This window comes from Chiloscyllium plagiosum, chromosome 11, assembly GCF_004010195.1.
Source record: "Chiloscyllium plagiosum isolate BGI_BamShark_2017 chromosome 11, ASM401019v2, whole genome shotgun sequence".
NCBI classification, from domain to species: Eukaryota; Metazoa; Chordata; class Chondrichthyes; order Orectolobiformes; family Hemiscylliidae; genus Chiloscyllium; species Chiloscyllium plagiosum.
The window spans coordinates 40,904,739-40,929,648 of record NC_057720.1 but is presented as its reverse complement, the minus strand read 5'-3'; the positions used below and the strand labels follow the sequence as shown (position 1 = coordinate 40,929,648).

The window sequence follows — 24,910 nt, the reverse complement described above, 5'->3', positions numbered from 1 at the left end:
TAGTACTTTAAAAGGTTATAGATGAAAAAAAAGACAATATCCAATGAAATCTTATTGATTTCATTGAATTTTTGATTAATGAAACAAAAAGGAATTAAATGCATCAGATAATTACCATGATATTTGATTTCACTCACCCTTTACGCTAGGGCCCGGGTGTCCTTGGAGAAGGAGCATGCGGTGTCCACCGACACCCTGGAGTCGTTCAGGGAGAGGTGGGTGCCGCAGGGAGTGGAATGTATTATTTCCCCGTCCAACTCTATTTTGATTTAATCCCTGCCCTCCCCTTCACTGTTTGATCACACAGCATTGCCCTTTGATGTGAAGGGCTCTGCTTGTCACTGGCCACTCGGGTGTTTCCTTTCTTCCTGGTGGTGGAAATTGAATAAAGATTCGTGCACCTGTGCCTCTCACTGTGTCTCACACCTGCACACACACAACATGGGTGCTGGAGAAAAATAGGCACTACCGCAGTTAGGCGGTAGTGTGGGGGTTAATATATTAAAAAAAAGAAAAAAATTACACTCACCCTCTCATTCCAACAAACAGATGTAACAGAGTCACCATCAATGGAGAGATCACACAGCCTTGTGACCTAGAAAGAAAAAAAAAATACATAAAACGCTGCAAAATGTGCTTCTTTAAAGCGGTTTAATGCCTGAATAAGTCATCACATTTCTTCCCCAATTTAACACTAAGGGAAATGAAACCATCATACACAGTATAAACCAACATGCACGAAGATGCTGCAACAAATGAAGTGTCAATTGGTTTCTCAGAGATGAATAATGTTTAGGGCCCTTCTCCACTCATATGCTTTTGCAGAAAATCAGTCTCAAATAACCAAACCCATTTTGTTAGTTGAAAGCCTGCCCAAAGCATTCTGAAGGACACATTCGATTGAAAGTAAAACTCCCTCACAAAGTTAACATATCACAAACAGCTGAAATTCCCGGCTTTTCTCTTAAAATCTAAAAAATAATTAAAAGTCAGAAATGTTTATAAGACAAATTAGTGACAAAATAGGACAGTTCAGGATCTAGCCTCGCAATTCAGATATTGGGAGTACTTTCAGAAATTGAAGCACCAATTCCCATGAAAATTCAGTCATGATGCACAAGACCCTGATTCAAACATAACATCAAAAGGAAGAAAAAATCAGTTTAACAATACTGGGTGTTTTATTTCTGTATTTATGAAATGATTGTTGGATTAGTTCTGAACAAAAGCCTAATCAAATTAAAACTTCTTTTACTGGTTTTTATGTTCTTATAATGTATTAATCAATTCTGATTCCAAAGTCCAACAAAAGAATGGCATAATTTTCTTTATCATTCCTTCCTCTAACTTCTCTCAAATGACCCAGCTAAGATTGAGACCTCAAAGCAAGGTGAAATCAAGGAGGGAAGCTGGAATATTACCACTGCTCAAACAATGCAGGCCTATTAAAAAAGGTGAGGATTTCCTTTAATATATGGAAGCAAAATTAACTTTAAATTTATAAACACAAGTGTAGATTTCCCTATTCCCATACATCTCCCATCCTTTCTACAAGGTCTGTTAATGATTGTAGGTACACAGACACTGGTACTTCCCAGTGCCTTTCACATGATTTTTTCTCCCGTAAACGTTTAACCATCAAACAGTGGCAAACACATAACAGATAGCTCCATTCCTGTTGCCACGCAATACTGGCCAACATGTCGATCCAGCAGGGATTGAGGGCGGAAGCTGTGGCTGATTTTTCCCCCAACTCATGGCCTTCCCACCAATGCCCCAGGGTAGGACCTCAGTTGCAATAGAGGCAACAGACTGAACCTTGGAGCATTTTCATCTACACTGTTTGGGATTACATTATATTCTCTTGGCAATAAGGGCAGGCAGTTTACAGGGTTTAAAGTAGATATTGCAACCCAAACAGGTAAATAGACAATTCTTTTTCCCTAGGATAGGGGATCCAGAACTAGAGGGGTTGAGGATGAGAGGGGAAAAATTTAAAACTTTTTCATGCAGAGGGTGGTGCGTGTATAGATTGAACTGCTAGAGGATGTGAAGGAGGCTGGTACAATGACAATATTTAAAAAAGCATCTGGATGGGTATATGAATAGGAAGGGTTGGAGGGATGTGGGCCAAGTGCTGTAAAATGGGACTATAGTTGGTTTGGTAGGCATGGACAGGTTGGACTGAAGGGTCTGTTTCTGTGCTGTACATCTCTTGGACTCCATGACTTGTAAAGGAAAATAAAAGCCATCTGCTTTGCCTTCTGGCAGCTAAATGAATGCTGCTTCTGCAGCAAACATGGAGGCAACATGGAGTTGAAACTCTCAGCCAAACAGCAATAAATATTGATAGATGAGGGCAATATAAAACTAGATAGATTTTGAGATACAGCAAAGTGGGAAGTTAAAGGAATAAAGATTCCTGTACATTTACACTATAGAGACACAGCTGGGGTTCTAAGAAATGGGAAAGCTGGGAGGTTCTCTCGTCATACAAACCAAATACATTGGAACGGATTCTAAAAGCCCACAAAATCATGCAGATATTGGAGTTTTAATGCTACAGAGAAAAGCATCAAATGCATAACACCGTTGCAATTAAAAAATAACTTCTACCACTTAGTATGGATGTAAAAATTTTTGCTAATACCCTGTGCAAGTGGTCAAGCTTTACTCAGTGACCTGCATCTGTCAAAATGAACAGGGTCTCAAGTGAAAAGTAAAAAGGAGCTAACAGACTAAATTTTCAACAGAAAATGTAATGAGTTAGAACTATCATGGTAGTACACAGTACCTTACCTGACTGGTACACGCACTCCACAAGTAAACACAAGCACCAAGACCAACGCTTAGAACATTTGCTGCTGACCAATCCACTAGATTGAGGTAAAAATCATCCTGCAGTTCTGGAGCATCCAGAACTTTAAAAGGAATCTTTGAAATTTTTCTTGTTGGTTTCCGTGGCGACCTCAACAACTTTTGACTGTTCAAATGGTAATAAAGTTATATCAGTAATTAGTTGATAAGGTTATAATGTGACAATGTTATAAAATCTGCATATGACAAATAAGTTCTGCCTTATTCAAACTAGACTCTCAATTTGGGAATGTAAAATACAATTTTAAATAGGCATCTCAGTCTCAATTTTTAAAAAACTGTGCCATATGTTGCAGTTTTCTGCCATAACACTAAACATAAGGGGGAGTCCATCACTGTTTTATAACATATATTTATTTCAGAATTGCTTTATGAATTGGTGGACATATTTTTCAATGAAGGTTACATTAATGTAACTTGACAACAGGTCATAGAGTCATAGAGATGTACAGCATGGAAACAGACCCGCGGTCCAACCCGTCCACGCCGACCAGATATTCCAACTCAATCTAGTCCCACCTGCCAGCACCCGGCCCATATCCCTCCAAACCCTTCCTATTCATATACCCATCCAAATGCCTCTTAAATATTGCAATTGTACCAGCCTCCACCACATCCTCTGGCAGCTCACTCCATACACGTACCACCCTGTGTGTGAAAAAGTTGCCCCTTAGGTCTCTTTTATATCTTTCCCCTAGGTCTCTTTTATATCTTTCCCCTCTCACCCTAAACCTATGCCCTCTAGGTCTGGACTCCCCGACTGCAGGGAAAAGACTTTGTAAAATATAGTATTTGTCAATCAGGAATTGGAATGGAAGGATGAACTCAAGAAAACTATAATCACCAAGGAAGTTGCACTAAACAAACAAATTAAACAGTGGAAAGATAAATCCCTGGTCCTTATGCCTTTCATCCAAGGGCTTTGAAGGAAGTGGTTAGTGAGGTAATACATGCTTCGGTTTTAAATTTTCCAAAATTCACTGGATTCAGGGTAAATTCAATTATAATGGAAAGTAACTAATGTAATTCCTTTATTAAAAAAGGAAATGGAGACAGAAAACTATAGACTAGTTGGCTGAACACCTGTCACATGGAAATGTCAGAAGCTATTATTAAAAGGATGTCATAACAGAGCACTCTGTTAAATTTAAGGTATCCAGGCAGAGTTAATGTGTTTTTGTGAATGAGAAATCATGTTTAACCAATTATTGGAATTCTTTGAAGAAGTAACATATCTTATGGATAAAGGGGCCAGTGGATGCACTAACATGTTCAGACGACATTTGATAAAGTGCTACAACATTGGTCAACGTGGAAAATAATAGCCCATGGCATAGGGTTTGATGTATCGGTACAGATATATGTTTGGCTAATTTACAGGAAGCCGTAGGTATAAATTGGGTATTCTCTGGTTGGCAATACGGAATAAATGGTGTGCCACAGGGATTAGTGCTGAACCTCAAATTTTTACAACTTATATAAATTATTTGGATGAGGTGATTGAAACTCGGTACAGAAAGTAATTAGAAAAGGTAACAGGAAGTTACAGTTTATCACAAGGGGAAATGAATACAAAAAATAAGAAGTTTATGCTTCCGTTATACAGGTCATGAGATCAAATCTAGAGTACTGTGTAGCCTAACATTGTTGGAAAATTTTGGAATCAATTAAGGAAGTAATAACAGGACAATTGTAAAATCATAATCTAACAAAACAGTAGGCATGGTTTCACGAAAGGGAAATTGTGTTTGACTAATTTATTAGAATTTTTCAAAGAAGTCTCAACCAGGGTGGGTGGAGCGGGACCAGTAAATGTGTTGTATTTGGATTTCCAGAAGGTGTTCAACAAGGTACCTCACAAAAGGGGGAGTCCTAAGAGCCGGTGTTGGAGGTAGCCTACTGACATGGATAGAGAATTGGCTCATGGATAGGAAATTGAGTGGGGATAAGGGGCTCTTTTACAGGCTCGCACCCAATGACCCAGCGGGGTTCACTGGCCTCAGTGAAGACATTGTAGTCAAATTTGGAGAGGACAAAAATCAGTGGAAAGACAAGTTACTAGAGGGATGAAAAACCCTTACAGGGAGATACTGAAAGGTTAAGCAAGTGGACAAAAAAATTGACAAATTGAATATAAATGTGGGAAAATGTGAAGTTAATAATTTTGGAAGGGACAACAAAAGAATAGAGTATTATTTAAATACAGAAAATCAACAGAAAGCTGAAAGACAAAAGGAACTTGGGGGTACAAGAAACACAGAATACCAGCACACAGATGCAGCAGGTGATCAGGAAGGCTAATGTAATGTTGGTCCTTGTTTCAAAGGGGTTGGAGTACAAGAATCGGGAAGTTTTACTGCAACTGTACAAGGTGCCGGTGAGACCACATCTGGAGAGTACTATGAGCAGCTTTGGAAAGATTTAAGGAAAGAAATCATTTCACTGGAGGTAGTTCAGAGAAGAGGAGAGGACTTGGGGGGTACAGTGAGAGAGCGACTCACTGTGATTTCAGTAGAGAGAGGAGGAGAACTTTTCATAATTATTTAGATTTGTAGGCCAGAAAACCATCAGCATTTTGCACCAATGCTGCCCCACTGCTAAAATGATCTAAAAATCCATCAAGTATGCCCTGAATAAATATTTTAAAAGTGTTATATGTGTACAAGTGCAAAACGTCCTAGTGGAGCATCAAGATCTTTCACCTTCCAGTTAATAAAAAAAAACTTAACAATGGCGATTATCCTGGTGAAACAAATTACCTTTTATTGCTTACGGGGGACAATGAATATGGAGAAATCTCATTTCCACTTTCAGTAGTGGACCTCTTTGTGCTCAAGGCATACTGCAAACAAGACAGCACAAAAACAATGAAACAATTATGCAGTTAAGTTGCATTTTGTCACAATAAAGAAAACCTAATGAAGAGGAATAAAATGCTAACAAATGAAATTGCTATACCGAATAGGTTTAAAGCAACAAAATATTTGCTGAATTTAACCCTCAGTAGTTTTAGTTTTGTGCTAAAATATGACACACCTTTGTTAATAAACTGTCAAGACAAAGTCAAGTAGTATCTGACCACTGTCTTTGGTCAAATGAATCTTTAGCACCTTGACACAAATCTATAGTTATTTTGTTGTTTTTGAATAAACAGATTAACTTGCTTGCAAGCAGTGCCCTAAAAGAAAACTCTTTAAATCAAAACCACAAAGAAATACAAGAAAAGAAGAATGCCAAGGATCCTTAGCATCCACCTGACTTCTGGAACATGTTGTCTGAAGCATAGCATCTCCACCAATGGAGCGCTCCCTCTGTACCACACCAATACACCAACCTGGACTGCATTCAAGTCTTTGAACTAGGTTTGAACCCACATCTTAGAAGTAAAGAAAGAAGAAGCATGCAGCAGATCATATCTATTTGCCGGTGTTGTACCTAACGTTATTGTAACGGAAAGGCTCCCAAATAAAAGAAAGTTTTGGAATAAAAGGCAAGTAAAATTTTTATCCTAGCAGCAAATTGGATGAGGGAAAAGAGGCCACAGAACTGAACTACATGTCAAGTCCCAAGTATGGGCAGATCTCCCATGGTCAAGTTGGTGATACAACTCAGAAAAACACAAGAACAGCTGAGGATGTGGGTGGTTGACTACAGACAGAACAACCCATCCACAAAAACTACATTATTGAGCAGATTCTCTGCACTGGGTACTTACTCTGAATAAATTCCTTTGCTCCTGCATTGGCATCTGGAATCTCCGATCTTCAGTCTGAGGATCGCTCACTTTCTCAATGCCTGCTCCCAATAGTTCATTCTTCAATAAGGCAGCATATGCTACACCGTCTGTTAGTGGATAGAACAAACCCTATTATAATAAACCCTATTATCATTCCAGATCACTGCAACTCATTTACCACCTGAAATCAACAACTAAAATGTGCTGAGGATGTCTTCTCTGACAGCGAAATGCTACAACTAAAAAGAGGCTCTGTGCTCAGTGCCATTTTGGTGGATATGGATTCACAATACAGCTTGAATCCAAAAATCTTTCAAATAGGTAGCAAGAAAGAAATTTCTACTCTAGGCTTGAGATTCATTCTTACATTAGAGATTCTTTAATGTTGGCAAGGTTGGTAACCTCCCTTCCTCAACAATTTGTAGAGAATAGGCTGCAAATCGCTGCAAAGTTACAAGGCAATGCTTCCAAAATCATCTGTAAGGAGAGAAAAGGGCTAACGTTTCGAGTCTAACTGATCCTTTGTCAAAGGGTCAGTTAGACTCGAAATGTCAGCCCTTTTCTCTCCTTACAGATGCTGCCAGACCTGCTGAGATTTTCCAGCATTTTCTCTTTTGGTTTCAGATTCCAGCATCCGCAGTAATTAGCTTTTATCCCTTGCTTCCAAAATCATGTTGCTCTTTGAATCACTACTGGGTCTTTCAATACCTTAAAGAGGATAAATAGTCAGTTGGAAGAAAACAGAGGATACTGAAAGGGATAACACCTCTGTTGTGATCAAAACATTTTTGAGGGAGAGTTTCAAATTAAAAATGGGGACATGTACAATGAACAGAGAGTAGCACAGCGTACTGATGTTTCCACTAATAATATCCTGTTTAATAAATTACAAAAGTGATTAGTGTTTTGTTGGTGAGCAACCTCAGACAAACAGGAGAATAAATGAGAATTAAGCATTAAATTACAAAACCTCAATGTAGCACCCAACTACTGCAGGCTCTTTTTTGCACATTCTGTCCTTAATAAATAGTTTCAGACCTACCGATTGTTGCAAATTCTCAGTTTGTCTTAGCTACACTTTAAATTCATTAGTTCTATTTATTTAAAGTGTCCAACATTTAAAAGGTGGACCTTGTGCTACCTAATGTCCAGTCAATACCATAGAATAACTCAGGACACAACTAGACTGGTGCAAAGTCTAATATATTCAGTTATTTTGTAGTACAGGCATCAAGTGAGTGCACAGTGTAATATTTATAAAAGCAACAGTAATCTTTCAAATAGTTCCAATTACAGCTCAACTTAAAGACAACTAACTCCAGATTCATCCTCAAAAGCAAATTATAAAGGCAGGCCAAAGGCTACTTTTTCGCAAATGACACCTAGATCGTCTGGATGGTCAACAGTGAGGAAAAAGATCTGTGATTACAGGAGGATACAGACATATTGGTCAGATGGACAGATCAATGGCAGGTGGAATTTACCCCTGATAAATCAGGGTTAAGACAGATAAGTCAGATCCCAGAAGGCAGCAAGACAGACTAATTAGTTAAAGTGGCATATGGGACACTGGTCTTCATCAGTCATGGCATAAATTATAAGAGCAGGGAAGCTATGTTGGAATCGTACAGGACTTTGGTCAGGCCACGTCTGGAGTGCTGTGCGCGGTTCTGGTCACCACACTATTGGAAGGAACCACACTGGAGAGGGTGCAGAGGAAATTCACCAAGATGTTGCCTGGGATAGAGCATTTTAGCTATGAAGAGATGTTGGATGATTTGGAGTTATTTTCTTTAGACGGACAGGCGACCTGATTGAGGAGTGTAAGATAATGAAGGGCATAGACAGAGTGGATAGAAGGCAGCTATTCCCCTTAGTTGAAGGGAATAACAAGGCAACATCATTTTAAGTTGGAAGGCAGGAGGTTCAGAGGGGAATTGGAAAATCTTTTCACCCAGAGTGGTGAATTGAATTGAATTGAATTGAATTGAACTTATTGTCATGTGTATAGAGGCACAGTGAAAAGTTTTGCCTTACGAGTAAAACAAAAACACAGGTACAGGCGAATGTTAAGAGCTTGTGAGTCCATTCAGTATACTAACAACAGTAGGGTAAAAACTGTTTCAAAACTGGCTGGTGCGTGTTCAGGCTTCTGTTCCTTCTCCCCAATGGTAGAGGTTTTAGAAAAACATTGCCAGAGTGGGATTGATCGTTGAGAATGCTGGTGGCCTCTCCTTTATAGCGGGCCTGGTAGATGGATTCTATAGATGGGAGGTTGGCCTTTGTGGTTGCCCGGACCGAGTTCACCACTCTCTGTAACCGTTTCCGATCTTGAATGGTACAGTTGCTGTACCAGATAGTGATACATCCAGTCAGAATGCTCTCGATGGCGCATCTATAAGAGTTGGTAAGGGTATATGCCATCATGCCAAATTTCTTCAGCTGCCTGAGGAAGAAGAGACATTGTTGAGCCTTTGTAATCAGTGCGTCGACATGAAAAATCCAAGAAAGCTTGTTGTGGATGACCACTCCCAGGAGCTTCACACTCTCCACTTGTTCCACTTCTGTGCTACTAAATGTATAGAGCAACATCCTGCTGAAAGCCAATAATGAGTTCCTTGGTTTTGCCAGCATTGAGAGCTAGGTTGTTCTCAGTGCACCATTTTTCCAGGTCTTCCACCTCCCATCTGTAGTCTGTTTCGTCGCCATCGGAGATTTGACAGACTATGGTGGTGTCATCAGCGAACCTGTAAATGGCATTAGTCTGGTATTTGGCGACGCAGTCCTTGGTATACAGAGACTTCAATAGAGGGCTGAGTATGCACCCCTGGGGGGCTTCAGTGTTGAGTGCTAGTGAGGATGAAATATTATCTCCAGTCTTCACTGATTGTGGCCCATGGTTCAGGAAACCAAGGATCCAGTTGCAGAGAGTGGGGCTTAGTCAAAGATCAGTAAGTTTAGTGATCAGTCAGAAGGTTTGAATGTAGTCAATGAGTAGGATTCTTATGTAGCTGTTCTTTGTGTCAAGATGTCCTAGGGAGGAGTAAAGGGCGAATGATATGGCATCTGACGTGGATCTGTTGGTCCGATAGGCAAATTGGAGTGGGTCAAGAGTAGTGGGGAGGCTGGAGTTGATTAATGCCATGACCAGCCTTTCAAAGCACTTCATGACCACCGAAGTTAGAGCCACTGGGCAGTAGTCATTGAGACATGTTGCATGATCCTTCTTAGGCACAGGGATGATGTTGGCCCCCTTGAAACAAGCAGGGACAGTGGCCTACTGCAGGGAGAGGTTGAAGATGTCCGAGAAGACTTCTGCCATTTGATCTGTGCATGCTCTGAGTGGATGGCCTGGTACTCACCTGGTCCCATCACTTTCCTTGGATTCACATGAAGGAAAACTGATTTGACCTCTGATGCAGTGACTGTTGGGATATGTTCGTCAGGACTTGTCTGAATAGGTGTTACCTCTCTGCCAAAATTCTGCTCAAACTGAGCATAGAAGGCGTTGAGATGATCTGGCAGGGATATCATCTGCTATCTTGCACTGTCTCTTTTTAGAACCTGTGATGTCATTCAGTCTTTGCCATAGTTGCCAGGTGTCTGTCTGGGTCTCTGGTTTGGATTGGTATTGATCCTTGGCTGTCTTAATGACTCTGCGAAGGTCATACTTGGATTCTTTATATTTGAGTGGGTCGCCTGGTTTTTAGCAGGGTCTGTATGTCCTGATTCATCCAGGGTGTCCCCTGGATGTACTTATTCATCTAGAATACACAGTCTGGGAGCGTAGTTGAGATGGGAAACCTCACAATCTTTAAAAGTTATTTGGATGAGCACTTGAAGTGGCAGAACATTCAAGTCTTTGGGCCAATTACTGGAAAGTGGGACTAGTGTAGCTTTAAAGCAGTATTTTGTCAGTGCAGACTCAATGGGCCAAAGGGCCTCTTCTGTACTGTATGATTCTATAACTCTGCCCTCTGAACTAGCATTGTATTTAAGGTGAACCAGGCCACAGTGCTTACCATCTCTGGACATTAAACATCCTCAGACCAGTCTGTCTAGTTCAAATACGTATTATGAATAAGTATGTTGTTAACAAATAAGCTTTTTCAGTGGGTACAATAAGAATTTTAAAATTATGAATCCACTTTGACTTAGATCACACCAGTTAAATACCGATAATATAAAAGAACTGCAGATGCCCAAAATCTGAAACAAAAACAGAAATTGCTATCTATTTGGTAGCATCTGTGGAGAAAAAGCAAAGTTAACTTTTCAAGTCCAGTGACCCTTCAAGTGCAATTAATTGTTAAATACTTTCTGTGGCAAAATGTAGCAGTATGGGCTGAACAAAGAACTGCAACAAAAATATCCACTGCACAAGATGTTGCAAAGTGAAGGGCAAGTGAAATCAGTGCAGGCTTTGGGTGGGGGATAAGAAGTGAGAAATTTCTGCAAAAGAAACACTATCAGAAAATCCTATTTGCTGCAACTGTAGGGAGGGTGGGAAGCATGGACAGATTATACAGTTCTTACCACATCAATCGGAAAATTCTCAAGCCATACATTTCACTAAACCATGTCATGCTGATAGCAATAATTTTGTGCAAAACATGATCCTAGAAAGAGCAACAAGATGAAAGATCATTCAGACATACTTTGGTCATTTGTTAAGGACAGAATATTTGACAAAATGCAATCACAGCTCCTTGTTCTTGAATATTAGAAACTTCACGGGAATCTTGGGCAAGAAAAAAAAACTTTACTCAAAACACACTGGTACATTGAAATTTTATAACAGACAAATGAGATTGTAGGTTCTGGATTAGTGGGGCTGGAAAAGCACAGCCGTTCAGGCAGCATCTGAGGAGCAGTAAAATCGACGTTTCAGGCAAAAGCCCTTCATCAGGAATACAGGCAGAGAGCCTGAAGGGCGGAGAGATAAGTGGAGAGATTGTACATTAGCCCAGAATAAATAAGACTTGCCTAATTTCATAGCAAATCAGGACAAAATTGACAAAAAGAAATCGGTGCAATGTTACCAACACAACAGTCCCAGCAAAAAGTTGGGAATAGTTGATGGATTAGTAATAAGAGTTCATTGCAACTGAAGGTATACACACTACAAAAGGAAAACAGTGAGGAAATGCTCAAGCTGTTTTTGCCAGACAGATTTCCTAAAGATGTCTTAATTCACAATATATCACTGCCTATGAGTACTGCCAGTTCTAATGACCAATGGATGAGATTAAATTTACAGAACTTTGAATCCCTAATCAGGTGGATCAGTGAAAAGGTTCCTGACAGGAAAAATCTCATGAAACAGTCACAGGACAATATGGATGTGTGTTTACCACAATCAGAGAGCACCTTGTGACTCGTGGGAAAGAGAAAGAAGAGGCAACTATTTGCAGCATCAAATGACTGAATACCAGCAAACTAGAATAGTACAAGATTCACAGCTTGAAGAAAAACATTATTTGCACAAAAACAAAATTCCCAGCAATGAGATTTGTTAATAAAGTGTACCTTAGAAATATTGTTGATCAAAATGGAAGAAACATATCTAAGACCATACTCAAAGTAAATAGCACAAGCATCAAAATCTCGGAATTGTTATGGTGCAAGAGAAAACGTTTTGGTCTATCACACCCATTTGGTTCTGTTATCAAATGCTAATCTCCTGTCTTTTTCCCATACCCCTGCACACTATTTCTATCCAAATAACTATCCAAGGCTCTCTTGAATGGCTCAATTGAACCTGCCTTCACCACATTGCAAAGCAGCACATTCCACACCTTAACTACTCACTGTGTGAAGATGTCTTTTCTTAAATTACCCTTGCTTTATTTACAACTCACTTCAAATCTATGCCCTTTTGTTCTTTTTTCTCCTTTACAAGAGGGAAACAGGTTCTCCCTATCTGCTCTCTACAGCCCACTTATCATTTTGAAAATCTCTACCAAATCTCCTCTCTTGCCAAGGAGAATAGTCCCAACTTCTGAAATCTAACCTTTTCTCATTCCTGGACCAACCTTATAAGTCGCATTCTCTCCAATGCATTCACATCTTTTCTATAATGTGGCACCCACAATTGTATACACTGATCCAGCTGAGGTCTAACAAGTGTCTTTTCAAGTTCAATGTCATCTCCCTGCTCTTGGACGCAATGTTTCTTATAATAAAGCTGTGCTTACCATATGCTTTATGAGCTGCAGTTTCCATTTGTCATAGAGATGTACAGCACGGAAACAGACCCTTTGGTCCAACTCGTCCATGCCGACCAGTATCCCAACGTAATCTAGTCCCATTTTCCAGCACCCAGCCCATATCCGTCCAAACCCTTCCTATTCACATACCCATCCAGATGTCTTTTAAACGTTCCAATTGTCCAGCCTCTACCATTTCCTCTGGCAGCTCATTTCATGCATGTACCACCCTCTGCATGAAAACGTTGCCCCTTAGTCCCCTTTTATATCTTACCTCTCTCACTCTAAACCTATACCCTCTAGCTCTGGACTCCCCCACCCCAGGGAAAAGACCTTGTCTATTTATCCTATCCATTCTCCTCATGATTTTATAAACCTCTATAAGGTCACCCCTCAGTCTCTGACGCTCCAGGGAAAACAGCCCCAGCCTATTCAACCTCTCCCTAGAGTTCAAACCCTCCAGCCCTGGCAACACCCTTATAAATCTTTTCTAAACCCGTTCAAGTTTCACAGCATTCTTCTGATAGAAAGGAGACTAGAATTGCACGCAATATTCCAAAAGGGGCCTAAACAACATCCTGTACAGCCACAACATGACCTCCCAGCACCTATACTCAATACTCTGACCAATAAAAGGAAAGCTTACCACTATCCTGCCACCTTCAATGATCTGAGCACATCCATACCCAGGTCCCTCTGCTCTGCATCCCCTTTAGAATGGTGATGCATTGCATAATTGTGGAAATATTAAATAAAAAACTAGGAGTAGATTCCTGAATCACCTACTGATGATCAAGCCTGATGCAAATATATTAATCAAAACAATTGACACCATTCAGGACAAAACAGCCCACTTGACTGGTAACCCATCTACCACATTCAATATTCACCCCCTTCTTCACCAGTACACAGTAATGTATACCATCTGCAAGATGCACTACAGTCACTCTCCAAGACTCCACCCATTGCACCTTCCAAACCCACTATCTAAAGATACAAGGACAGCAAGTACATGGGAACACCACCATCTACAATCTCCCCTCCAAGCCACACAACATTGACTTGAACCACATTGGCAGTATTTTTCCACTATTGCTCGAAAAAAGTCCTGAAGCTCCCTTCTTAACAACAATGTGGACATACCTACACTTCAAGGTGGTTTAGGCCAAAACACCTATATCCTATGAATGAATAAATAAAATTCCAGGATTAAGTGTAAACCTGGGGAAAAATGTTCTGTTTGAGAGAATGCAGACCAGAAATAAAGCAACAAACTGGCACCTCAATTCATGCTTCCCATGTTGGAAAAATACAATAATTTATGCTTCTCATCAAGTCCTGCCCAGGAATGTCATCATTGTCATCCCTGTGTCTGCCCTGTATTTCCTGAGCTGTCCCTGCAGCCTTTGTGATCCGTCAAGCAATACAAACATACTACAGCATGAAGGAATCATAGCAGTTATGAAAGCAATTGACATTCAAGTGCACAATCCTGTTGCTATGGTCACAGACCAGCCACGCATTCAGACAATGGCGACCCTTTCTTCCGATAAACAGACTAGCATTGTGATATATAGCACACTCGGAAAGTAATTAAAATAAATATTTTAAAATGCTTAAAAGATGGAAAGTAGAAAAAGTGCCTTTGTAAATAGAGTGGTTGGTGGAATTTTCTGCAACATATTATAGTTAATGGTAGGAAGTTTAAGAATCCTTTCTTTTAAAAAAAAATTCAGTGGTTGCATCACATTAAACATTAGGGGGGATAGGAAACAATTGGAAGACTGGGAATTAGAATGGATGATTTTTATATGAGGCTTTGCTACAGAAAGTGGTTTGGTTCTGCATTGCAACATTCTAAAATTCTCTAATTAAGAAGTGATAATCTTCTGAGACGTTTGTTTATCAGTATCTGACAATGTGTCAATTAGCTTAGGGATAATTCTAAATCAAAAGCAATGAAAATGGGTTTCGTTTAACATTCTGCTATTTAGCCAGAGTTTAAGTATGTAATGTTGGTTACAAACCTAAAGTTAGTCTTCTCTATTTGATTCAAGATGGAACTAATATTAATTCTAAAACAAGTTAATTGCAACTACCTTACTATTTGGCAAAACAAGTGAGAATCAAGAAGGATCTGAGTTACAGCTGCTACAAGAATAACCGAAACATAAGTTCAATTTGCAATTAATGGTGCCATGACAGTTCTCGAGAAAGCCAGCTGCCACCTTTTTTTCCACTGGATGCTGGGAAGTCTGCACTATGGACTACTGATAATGCTACTGCGAGGTAAAATACAATTGAGACTAGTTAAATACATCTAATTTTGTTTGTATGCAGGATCTCAATTTGTTGCTGGAAACAGCATGAATTGGGTTGAAGTCAATCATTGCCAGCTGCCCTTCGCTGTCACACCCCCACTTGCCTATCGTTCCCACCATCAAACTTTGGCAGAGCATTTACAATGTTGGTTGCTTTGCAAAAGCTATTAATATACACGCTTTAATTACAAGGGGGTTTGATATCCGCTCAATAAAAAGGAAACAATGGGTCATGGGTGACCCAATCTAACAGGTAGCAACAAACAGCTGGACAATTAATTAACTTCCAGAAATCACAGACCATTTTCCATATTTCAAAACTGAGAAGATTATGTTCCAAAGTCCAGCATTAATGCATCTCGCAACACTGACCAAGCTGGTAAGAGCAGGTAATATGCACTCCATGTGCTCACTGACCTCAAATTACACCAAACCAGAAGAAGTAATATATACAAATCTCAATAATACAATATTTAGCTTTCTTATCATGAAGACAAAGGGGATATGTAACATACCTTTCCCACTATCAGAGTTTGCTTCCTTCGTTTTTCGATTCTGGTTGGGAGACTTCCCATTTTCCTGATAAAAACCAAGAACACAGCAAAGTGTTTACTCAGTGAACGTTGTCTCTCCCCATACAATAAACAAATTAGTCAAAATGTTAATATTGTATAGTTAATGACAGAAAATAATTATTATAGACTAATAGATAGCTTGGGGTGTTTGTCACAAGTTTGTAATTCAATTTAAGTGATCAAATGAGTTAATGATAGTAACAAAAGCATGGCTCCTTTTGTAAATGTTATCCATTCATTGGTATTTTTGAAACAAGTGACAAGACTGATCTGCTCCTTCATCCCTCCTTAACTGGAAGGCAATAGATTAGCACACAAACTTAATACCTTGTTGGCCTTTCTAGATATATTATCATCTATTATGTGCATCCATTAAATGTCAACAACTTATATAAGAGAATCCAAAATTATACAAATGAACCATAAAGCAGTTAACACTTTTCAACATATTTAAAATGAGTTATGAATAGCTTATACCAATCTGTTTCACAATTACCTACAAACTTTAAATTTGTAGGTCTCTATGTAAAAATATTTAACAATATAAATTAATTGCAATGAATTGGAGCCTGCAGCAGCTTTTGCAACATTTCACAAATAGTATTGCAAAAAAGTGATGATATTTGAATACTGAGGCAAATCAGCACCATTGTTCAATGATCTTCTAAATGTTAACTTAAAATTCTTAAGATTTAAATATCACTAGAACCAAATGCTGTTCTTCTTTTAAAAATATGTACAAGGTCATGTTATCAATGAATTCTCAGCGTGTAAACCTCAAAATATTAACTCCACTGATGTGAATATTTATATTTCCTGTATTGATTTAACATTACATTTTCTTGCCGTTGTATGCTAATTACAGACACTTGCCACTATCATACCTAATGTATATATTGCCTCACAGCAGATTAGAGACAGTCAAAGCAGCATAACTGAAAAACATAATTAAGATATGTTGTGGCATTTTCCATACCCTCCAAAGTGATAAACTTCAATAAAATGCAGTGAACACAAGATGGACAAGTATATTAATTTTGTGATTAAACAGGATTGGATTTAAGACTTGTTAATATAGGTTAGAGCAGAGGTGGGGAACCTTTTCATGTTGGAAGGCCACATTATGTTAGTTGTAATCTAATAAGACCACATCCAAGAAACTTCAATTATATATTCTTCAAAATTCACATTTTTTTTAAAAATTGTGGCGGTCAGTCTCTAAGGATTATTTCATTGAATTTTCTTTTACTCTCTGGTATTTTAAATACATTCATTTAAAGATTAAAATAAAAATAATAAAAGGACGAAAAAAAACATATTAATAAAAAGTAAAAGATTTGTTCTGCAAAATTTGGATTCATTCAAAAGGCCACACACAATGGCCTTGAAGGTCGCAGGTTCCCCACCCCTGGGTTAGAGGGTCAATAATAATCTCCACAAAAATCAAGAGCTTTCCCCAAAAATAATTCCAAATTTTTACAAAGTGACCCTCAGCACTGGTTGACAGAGGATCTGCTAGATTAACTGATGTCACTTATAAAGTCATTGCAATCACTCACAAAAGTACCTTCATGTCTTACATTTATAGCATGAAAGTTGATGCTCCAGTTTGAACTTGCTCTGGTTGGGATGAAACGGTCTCCTGTCTTACGAGGAAGGATTCCTGGCGAATTTGAGGTTACTGGTCGTGTGCTCAAGGCAGACTGTTTAAAATAAAAGATATTCACATCAGCAAATTATTTTGAAAAATAGAAATAATTTCAAATTGCTTCAATTCCAGAGTGTTACAGACAGAATTTTTTAAAAAGTGAATTATAGTATACTGAACATACAGAGGAATCAGAACTATTGGATCCAGCTGCCGTTAAACATCAGCGCAACTTCATCAACAGATGCCTAAGAGAAAGACCACAGAACGAGTACATACCACAACCAAAAGGACTAGCCACACTACCATACATTAGGAGCATCTCGGAACTGACAGCCAGACTACTGCGACCCCTAGGACTCATAACGGCACACAAACCAACAGCCACGCTCAGACAACAACTCACCAGAACGAAGGACCCGATACCCAACATGAGCAAAACGAATGTAGTGTACAAAATACCATGCAAGGACTGCACAAAACACTATATAGTTCAAACAGGAAGACAGCTAACAATCCGCATACATGAACATCAACTAGCCACGAAACGACACGACCAGCTATCCTTAGTAGCCACACACGCAGACAACAAGCAACATGAATTCGACTGGGACAACACTACTATCATAGGGCAAGCCAGACAGAGAACAGCCAGGGAATTCCTAGAGGCATGGCATTCATCCACAAACTCCATCAACAAACACATTGACCTGGACCCAATATACCAACCACTACAGCGGACAGCTGAAACTGACAACCGGAAGCGGCAGGGACAGACCACTATAAACACCGGAGGAAACATCAAAGAAGCGCTTCGCAGGAGGCCCCCAAGCACTGATGATGTCGCCTAGCCAGGGGACGAAACGTTTGCAACAAAAACTTCCAGCTCGGTGAACAGAACCACAACAACGAGCACCCGAGCTACCAATCTTCGCACAAACTTTGAGCTTAAAGATACTTATCAATATTTTCTGATATGAAACCTCTTCTAATACTCGAAGCTTCAGTTGTAACATTAGTTATGGCTTCCACATCTATGGGTACATTGTGTTTACGTAGCTACTTGAATAATCCACGCAATTTCCCAAGTTTACTTTTAATTAGCAACTTTTTAAACCTAGGTCCTGTATTCACTTCAATCTATTATGAGCAGCTCCAAATCTTATGGTATGGTATGTTGAATGTTTAATGATGGGCAAATTAAATTCAATAATCCTTCAGCCACGAGCTACCTTCAAGGTTTCAATCAAAAGAATGCCTCCTTTTCCCTAGTTTTTAATCTATAACCTCTCAATGACCTTCTTAAAATAACATGCCTAAAACAGTGTACACTATTTGTAACAGAGGTGTCACCACTGAATTCCAGAACAAAACTTTCAAATATTTAACTAATGTTTCAAGCCAAAAATCTCCACCTCATCATACATTCCTCGACAATGACAGGACCCCAATCAATATTCCTCTGAACGGGCCTCTAAGTCAGCAGTGCATTGTTTAACATATGGGATTATTCACCCAATTACCATTAACTGTTTAAGATTATCTGTAGAAATCCCAGGCTGCTCTACATAATTGTATAAATAACAAATTGTCAATTTTTGGAAGAGGTCAATTTTTGGAAGAGATCAGGATGATAATGTCACCATGCATGTTAAAAGCACCCATTTCACACAAGCCCAACAAAAGCTTTGGTTTCCATGGGATACACACAATTGTGTCAATCCAGAAAGAAAAACAACAGCAGTCAGCTGTTTGGACACAGGTCACTAAATTTGACCTGGGCATAAGATGGAGTTATTTCCTTCCCCGGTCTCTTGCTGGCACATCTTGCTGCAATACACCAGTTTTTTTCTTTGAGTCTCTTTTTTTCTCCCCCTCACAGAACTTTTTCTCAGAGAGGGAACTCTCTTCCTCAAAAGGTGGTAGAAGCTGACTCATTTTTAAGGCAGAGGTAATTAGATTCTTGGTAAGCAAGAGACGAAACATCTCTTAGATGGGAATGCGGAGTAAATCAGATCAGTCATGTTCTTACTGACTGGCTGAGCAAGCTAGAGGAGCTGTGCAGTTCCTGTTGCTCCTAATTCGTACTTTTATATTTTCCAGGACATTACAGCAGATGTCATGAAGTCAAAATGCTAGTTACCACAAGCCGAAACCTATCCCTTACCATTCATTAACACTGTCTCATCAAAATTGGAACAGCAAACAATGCTGATGAAACAACTCCAAGTGGTGGGGGAAATGTGATTGAGAAATAATTCACAAGTTCAAATATGATGCTGATAATATTGAACAAACATATGCAAAAGGTCAGCTGCAAATTAAAGCACTCCTATATTTTGGGAGATGGAAAATAGAATTGAGAATCAAAATAAAAAGATAAAATCTATAAAATTGTTAAAAGCTTGTAATATAACCTCTCTTTAATTCTTCACTAGCCAAGCACAGAGACTGTGCATAGTCATTTCCTGTCAGAAAATTTTCATTTGAAACTGGAGATTTTCTTTCACATGGTATTTAACCATCACCATACAAAGTACGTCGCCAACGGTGCTACTCAAAGTATTGTCACGGTTTACATCAGTACCAATGACGGCTGCAATATTTAGTTTATATTTATTTCAAACTGAACATAGTTTATTCAAGCTGTAGAATGTAACACATACTTTGAAAATAGAAAACAAAAAAAAATACAAACGTGTCTACACATTTATATTTCCAGCACTGGCCTGATACCACCACAGAAACAATGCCATGGCAAATGTGCATAGACTCTGTTGCTATGGTAATAGTATGAGGAGTGCGGACTATGAAACATTTTGCCATTTCACCCAACGTCACCATAGATTCTGTTCTTTTCTCCAGCCAGCTTCTAAGAAGATATGTCTTGTACATTGCAGCATCATGATTCCATATATGTTACAAATCAATATTCTTCTGTAATAACCAAACTGCACAAAACTGCCATTCCACCTTTTTACTGATGGAAAGAAAATACCATTAAAAGCTGAAGCAAGTGGCCAATAAGAAAGGAAGAGCTGGCATTGGAGTCAGTTCAAAAGAGATTCACTAGACTGATTCCTGGAATGAAGGGCTTATCAAGAATTGCTAAACAGGTTAGATCTTTATTCAGAGTTCAGAAGAATGAATAGTGATCTGATTGAAACATTTAAGATTCTGATGGCACTTTACAAGACAGATGTTGAGACAATGACTCCAGTAGTTGAACTCAGGGACAAAGTTTCAGAATAAAGGGACATTCATTTAAAACAGAGATGTGAAGGACAAAGCAGCCGTGATCTTACTGAACGGCAAGGAAAGCTTGAGGGGCTGAATGGCCTATTCCTCCTTCTATTTATTATGTTCTCAAGCGTAGGTGAGATGATGAGAAGGGGGCAAGAGATGGCAACAGCAGTTCATGATTTCTAAAGCTAGTCACAAAATTCCGCCCCTGCCATGATTTATTTTTGTTGTTAAAGTGAGCTGACGGGCCCAGTGACGTTTTGTGCTTATTCACCTGCTAAAGGCTATCAATGACTAAAATGGAAATAAGTTTTCCCGTTCTGAATCAAAATAGTGAGAGAAATGGTGCTAACTATATAATAGATGGGTTTTGTACCAGTATTGGGTGCAGGTGATATAGCAGGTTGAGTAGCAATGTTGATGTAGATGCACGAAAAGGGGGCAGATCACAGACTTGAAAGCAGCATTAAGGGTAGTACTCCATTGAAAACAAAAATGCAATTTCAACAGTATAGTGGCGAATGCAATTCTGTCATCATTAAAAGTTTGTGCAGCAAACATTTATAATTCACTAATTGGGAAAGAAGTTCCATACATTCCCCTCTCCATGTACTGACAAGAGAAACTCAGTCACAATAACGGTTAACATTTCAATTGCTTTCCCGATTGCCGGCTACACCTACATGTAAACTCTGAAATTTATGTATAACAGCACTCAGGTCTTGAATACAAACATTTGTCTGTCTTTGACCTTTTTCTGTATCACTTTTCGGCATTTAATCTGCCATGTTCTTGAAGACTCTCTCAAGCTTCCATTATAGCATCTTGGCAACCTCTTCAAAGCTTGTTTTTTCCCCTAATTTTGTATTCTCAGAAAACACAAATACATTACATTCAGTCCCCTCATCCTGATTTTAAATAGCTGAAGCTGCCATGTGAGCGGCATGGTGGCACAGTGGTTAGCACTGCTGCCTCACAGCGCCAGAGTCTGCATGGGTTTCCTCCAGTTGCTCCGGTTTCCTCCCACAGTCCAAAAATGTGCAGGTAAGGTGAATTGGTTAGGATGTACATGTATTTGGAAAGGCAAGAACTGATTAGGGATAGTCAACATGGCTTTGTGCATGGGAAATCATGTCTCACAAACTTGATTGAGTTTTTTGAAGAAGTAACAAAGAGGATTGATGAGGGCAGAGCAGTAGATATGATCTGTATGGACTTCAGTAAGGTGTTCGACAAGGTTCCCCATGGGAGACTGATTAGCAAGGTTAGATCTCGTGGAATAAAGGGAGAACTAGTCATTCGGAGGGCCTGTTTCCACACTAAGTAATCTAATAAACGTAGGGGAATGGGTCTGGTTGGGTTGCGCTTCGGTGGGTCGGTGTGGACTTGTTGGGCTGAAGGGCCTGTTTCCGCACTGTAAGTAATCTAAATCTAAACTAAAATCTACCCAGACAGTGACAAACTATCAACTCCTATAATGGCCATTTATTTGCATTCTCTGTTTTCTGCCCATTAACCAAGGCTCAATATTTTAACATATTACCTGCGATAAAATACGCCATAGTTTTGTGTAATTTTGTGATGTCTTCCTAAAAGCTTTTTGAAAATCCAAATGAATGACATCCACTGGTTCTGTCTTAGACTCTCTATTAGTTCAAACTTCAAAAAGTTCAACAGATTTGTCAAACAGATTTCCTCGTGATAATTTTGTGTTCACTCTGCCTGATCAAATTATGGTTTTCTACGTGTTTTGCTGTAGCTTCCCAAATAATAGAACCCAGCAGTTTTATTACCAGTGATATAAGGCTAAGGGTCCATTGTATCTGTTTTTTCTCTGCTTCCTTTCTTGAATAGTGTGGTGAACATTTGCTTTGTTTTATTCATTCATTCACTCACAGGATGTGAACTTTACCAGCTACACCAGCATGTATCGCCCATAGCTAATTGCCCAGAGAACAGTTAAGAGTCAACTACATTGCTGTGGGTCTGGAGTCACACATAGGCCAGACTAGTTGGGGATGGCAGTTTCCTTCCCTAAAAGGAATTAGTGAACCAGATGGGTTTTTCCAAAAATCAACAATGAATTCATGGTCATCATTAGACTCTTAATTCCAGATTTCTTTTCTTTTTCAATCCACTGGGACTCTTCTAGCATCTCAGTAATTCTGGATGATCAAATACATCCACTATCTCTGTAACTTGTTTTAAAACAAGGAGGCAGGACAGTAAGGATAGGCTTTCGTTTCATTAACCTCACCTTGCTATTACAGACAAACACAGAAAATAGGATCAGGAGTAGTTCATTTAGCTATTCAAGCCTGCTCCACGATTCGATATGATCATGACTGATCATCCAACTCAGTACTGTTTCCACTTTCTTCCTTTCTCTTTGATCCCTTTAGCCTTAAGAACTATATCTACCTCCTTCTTGAAAACACTTTAACGTAATTGTAATTAGGGATGGGCCTAGCTGGTGATGTGCACTTCCTGTGAGTGAATGAATGAATAAAACAAAGCAAATGTTCAGCACAGTGTTTAAGAAAGGAGAATTCCATAGCCTCACCACTCTCTTCAAAACTAAATTTCTCAATATCTCAGCCCTATGTGACCTATCAAATACCCTTAGACTGTGACCCCTGGTTCTGGACTCTCCAGTTATCAGGAACGCCTTTCTTTCATTTACCCATAAATTTCTATGAAGTTCCTCCCTCATCATTCTAAACTTGAGTGAATGAAGTCCTAAATGATCCAGTCTCTCTTCATACATCAGTCCTGCCATGCCAGGGATCAGTCCAGTAAACAAATCTTCATTGTACTCCCTCTATAGCCTAAACACCCTTTTTCATATGTCTTTAATCTCTATCATCCCTTTCTGAATCTAACGTCCCCCAAACCTCATACTGTGTCAAAAAAAATTATAAGCTCCTACCTTTAATAAGAGAAATTAAAGATTGAATTAGATTAACAAAGATTGGAACACTTTTCCCATGAGGCTTTATTTCTTAAGGGAGTATGTATTTCCACAAAATATTACTTTATTAATGTTTGTTATTGCTTATCTGTCAGCATACATTAGAAAGTACATTTAAAAAGTAAGTTGGCCCTTGTCCTTGCCTAGTTTGCTTTGTTCAGATTCAAGACCCTACTTCATGATTTAACTAAATCACTTTCAAACACAATAGAAAATTTAACATATTATGATCACTTTTCCCCTTGAAACCTCCTTACTTCTAACGTCATTAATTAACATTTTCCAGTTTTACAGTAAGAGATCGAAAGTAACTTGATCCATCTTCCTTCCCATCTATCCGCTCCACCCTCCATCTATTGCTATCATTCCCCACCTGCATCTATTTACTGCCTTTCCAGCTACCTTGTCCACACCCCATTTTCCTATTTCTCTCTCTGCCATCCTTTCCCACACTCCCCACATTCCTGATGAAGGGCTTATGCCCGAAATGTCAACTCTCCTGCTCCTCAGATTATGCCTGACCTGCTGTGTTTTTCCAGCATCACACCTTTCAACTCTGATTTCCAGCATCTGCAGTCCTCACTGTCTCCTTGTTGGTCTCCAATGTACTGGCCTAGAAAATTAACTTCTGTATTTTCCATGAATTTGTCCTCCATGATATTACTGCAAATCTGGTTTATGTAATGGATAAACAAACTTTACACAGTCACTATGTTACCCTCGTTCCAAGCACCTCTAATTTCCTGACTTGCACTCTATAACTACCCTCTCTAGTAATTTCTGCACCTGTTGTCCAAGCTCCACACGAACTGATTCTACACAATTGATTTTCTAAGCTAAGATTTCTTTTCTGTACTGTCATGACCCATTCTTTATTATCAGGATTCCCCCGAATTCCTTTTGTCCATCTCTTCCAAACCTCTAATATTCTGGAATATTTCTGGTCAGCTTGCAATCACGTTAAATCAATCTCAATTTTATTTGTGGTATTATTTCACCTACATGTAGGTTGTTCTGCTATAGTGCACATTCTGTTAATGCAAATTCGCTCTAATGCAATTGACAAATTGGGGACAATGTTTCTAAAGCACAAGTTTTTAAAATGTGTGTTGGATGTAACTCAATTACACTGCCAACACTTGAAGCGCTGTTTCTAAAGTGCAATTTTTCCATAACACAGGATTCTGTCAGAACGCAACCAACCCGTATTTTACAAGAAGTTTTTGCACATTCAAGTAAATTGCCTATAGCTTTAATCTTTCCATTTTCTCTGAAGTCACCTTAATCACTACAGCTAGAGTTACCTCAAATATGGCAACCAATGAACTGA

General features: G+C 39.1%; 1 protein-coding gene across 5 annotated transcripts in view; it reads right to left on the bottom strand.

Annotated features, from left to right (window-relative positions):
* The window catches only part of LOC122554322 (fizzy-related protein homolog), a 50,976-nt gene that overhangs the window by 13,476 nt on the left and 12,590 nt on the right, over positions 1-24,910 (bottom strand). For all 5 annotated transcript variants that reach the window (XM_043699163.1, XM_043699161.1, XM_043699160.1 and 2 more), the window contains 6 exons: positions 17,299-17,421; positions 15,659-15,722; positions 6,593-6,720; positions 5,637-5,719; positions 2,800-2,983; positions 530-595 (listed from right to left, as the gene is read on the bottom strand). In XM_043699163.1, the coding sequence (XP_043555098.1) occupies positions 530-595; positions 2,800-2,983; positions 5,637-5,719; positions 6,593-6,720; positions 15,659-15,722; positions 17,299-17,421 (648 nt within the window). The remainder of the gene's footprint in view (positions 1-529; positions 596-2,799; positions 2,984-5,636; positions 5,720-6,592; positions 6,721-15,658; positions 15,723-17,298; positions 17,422-24,910) is intronic.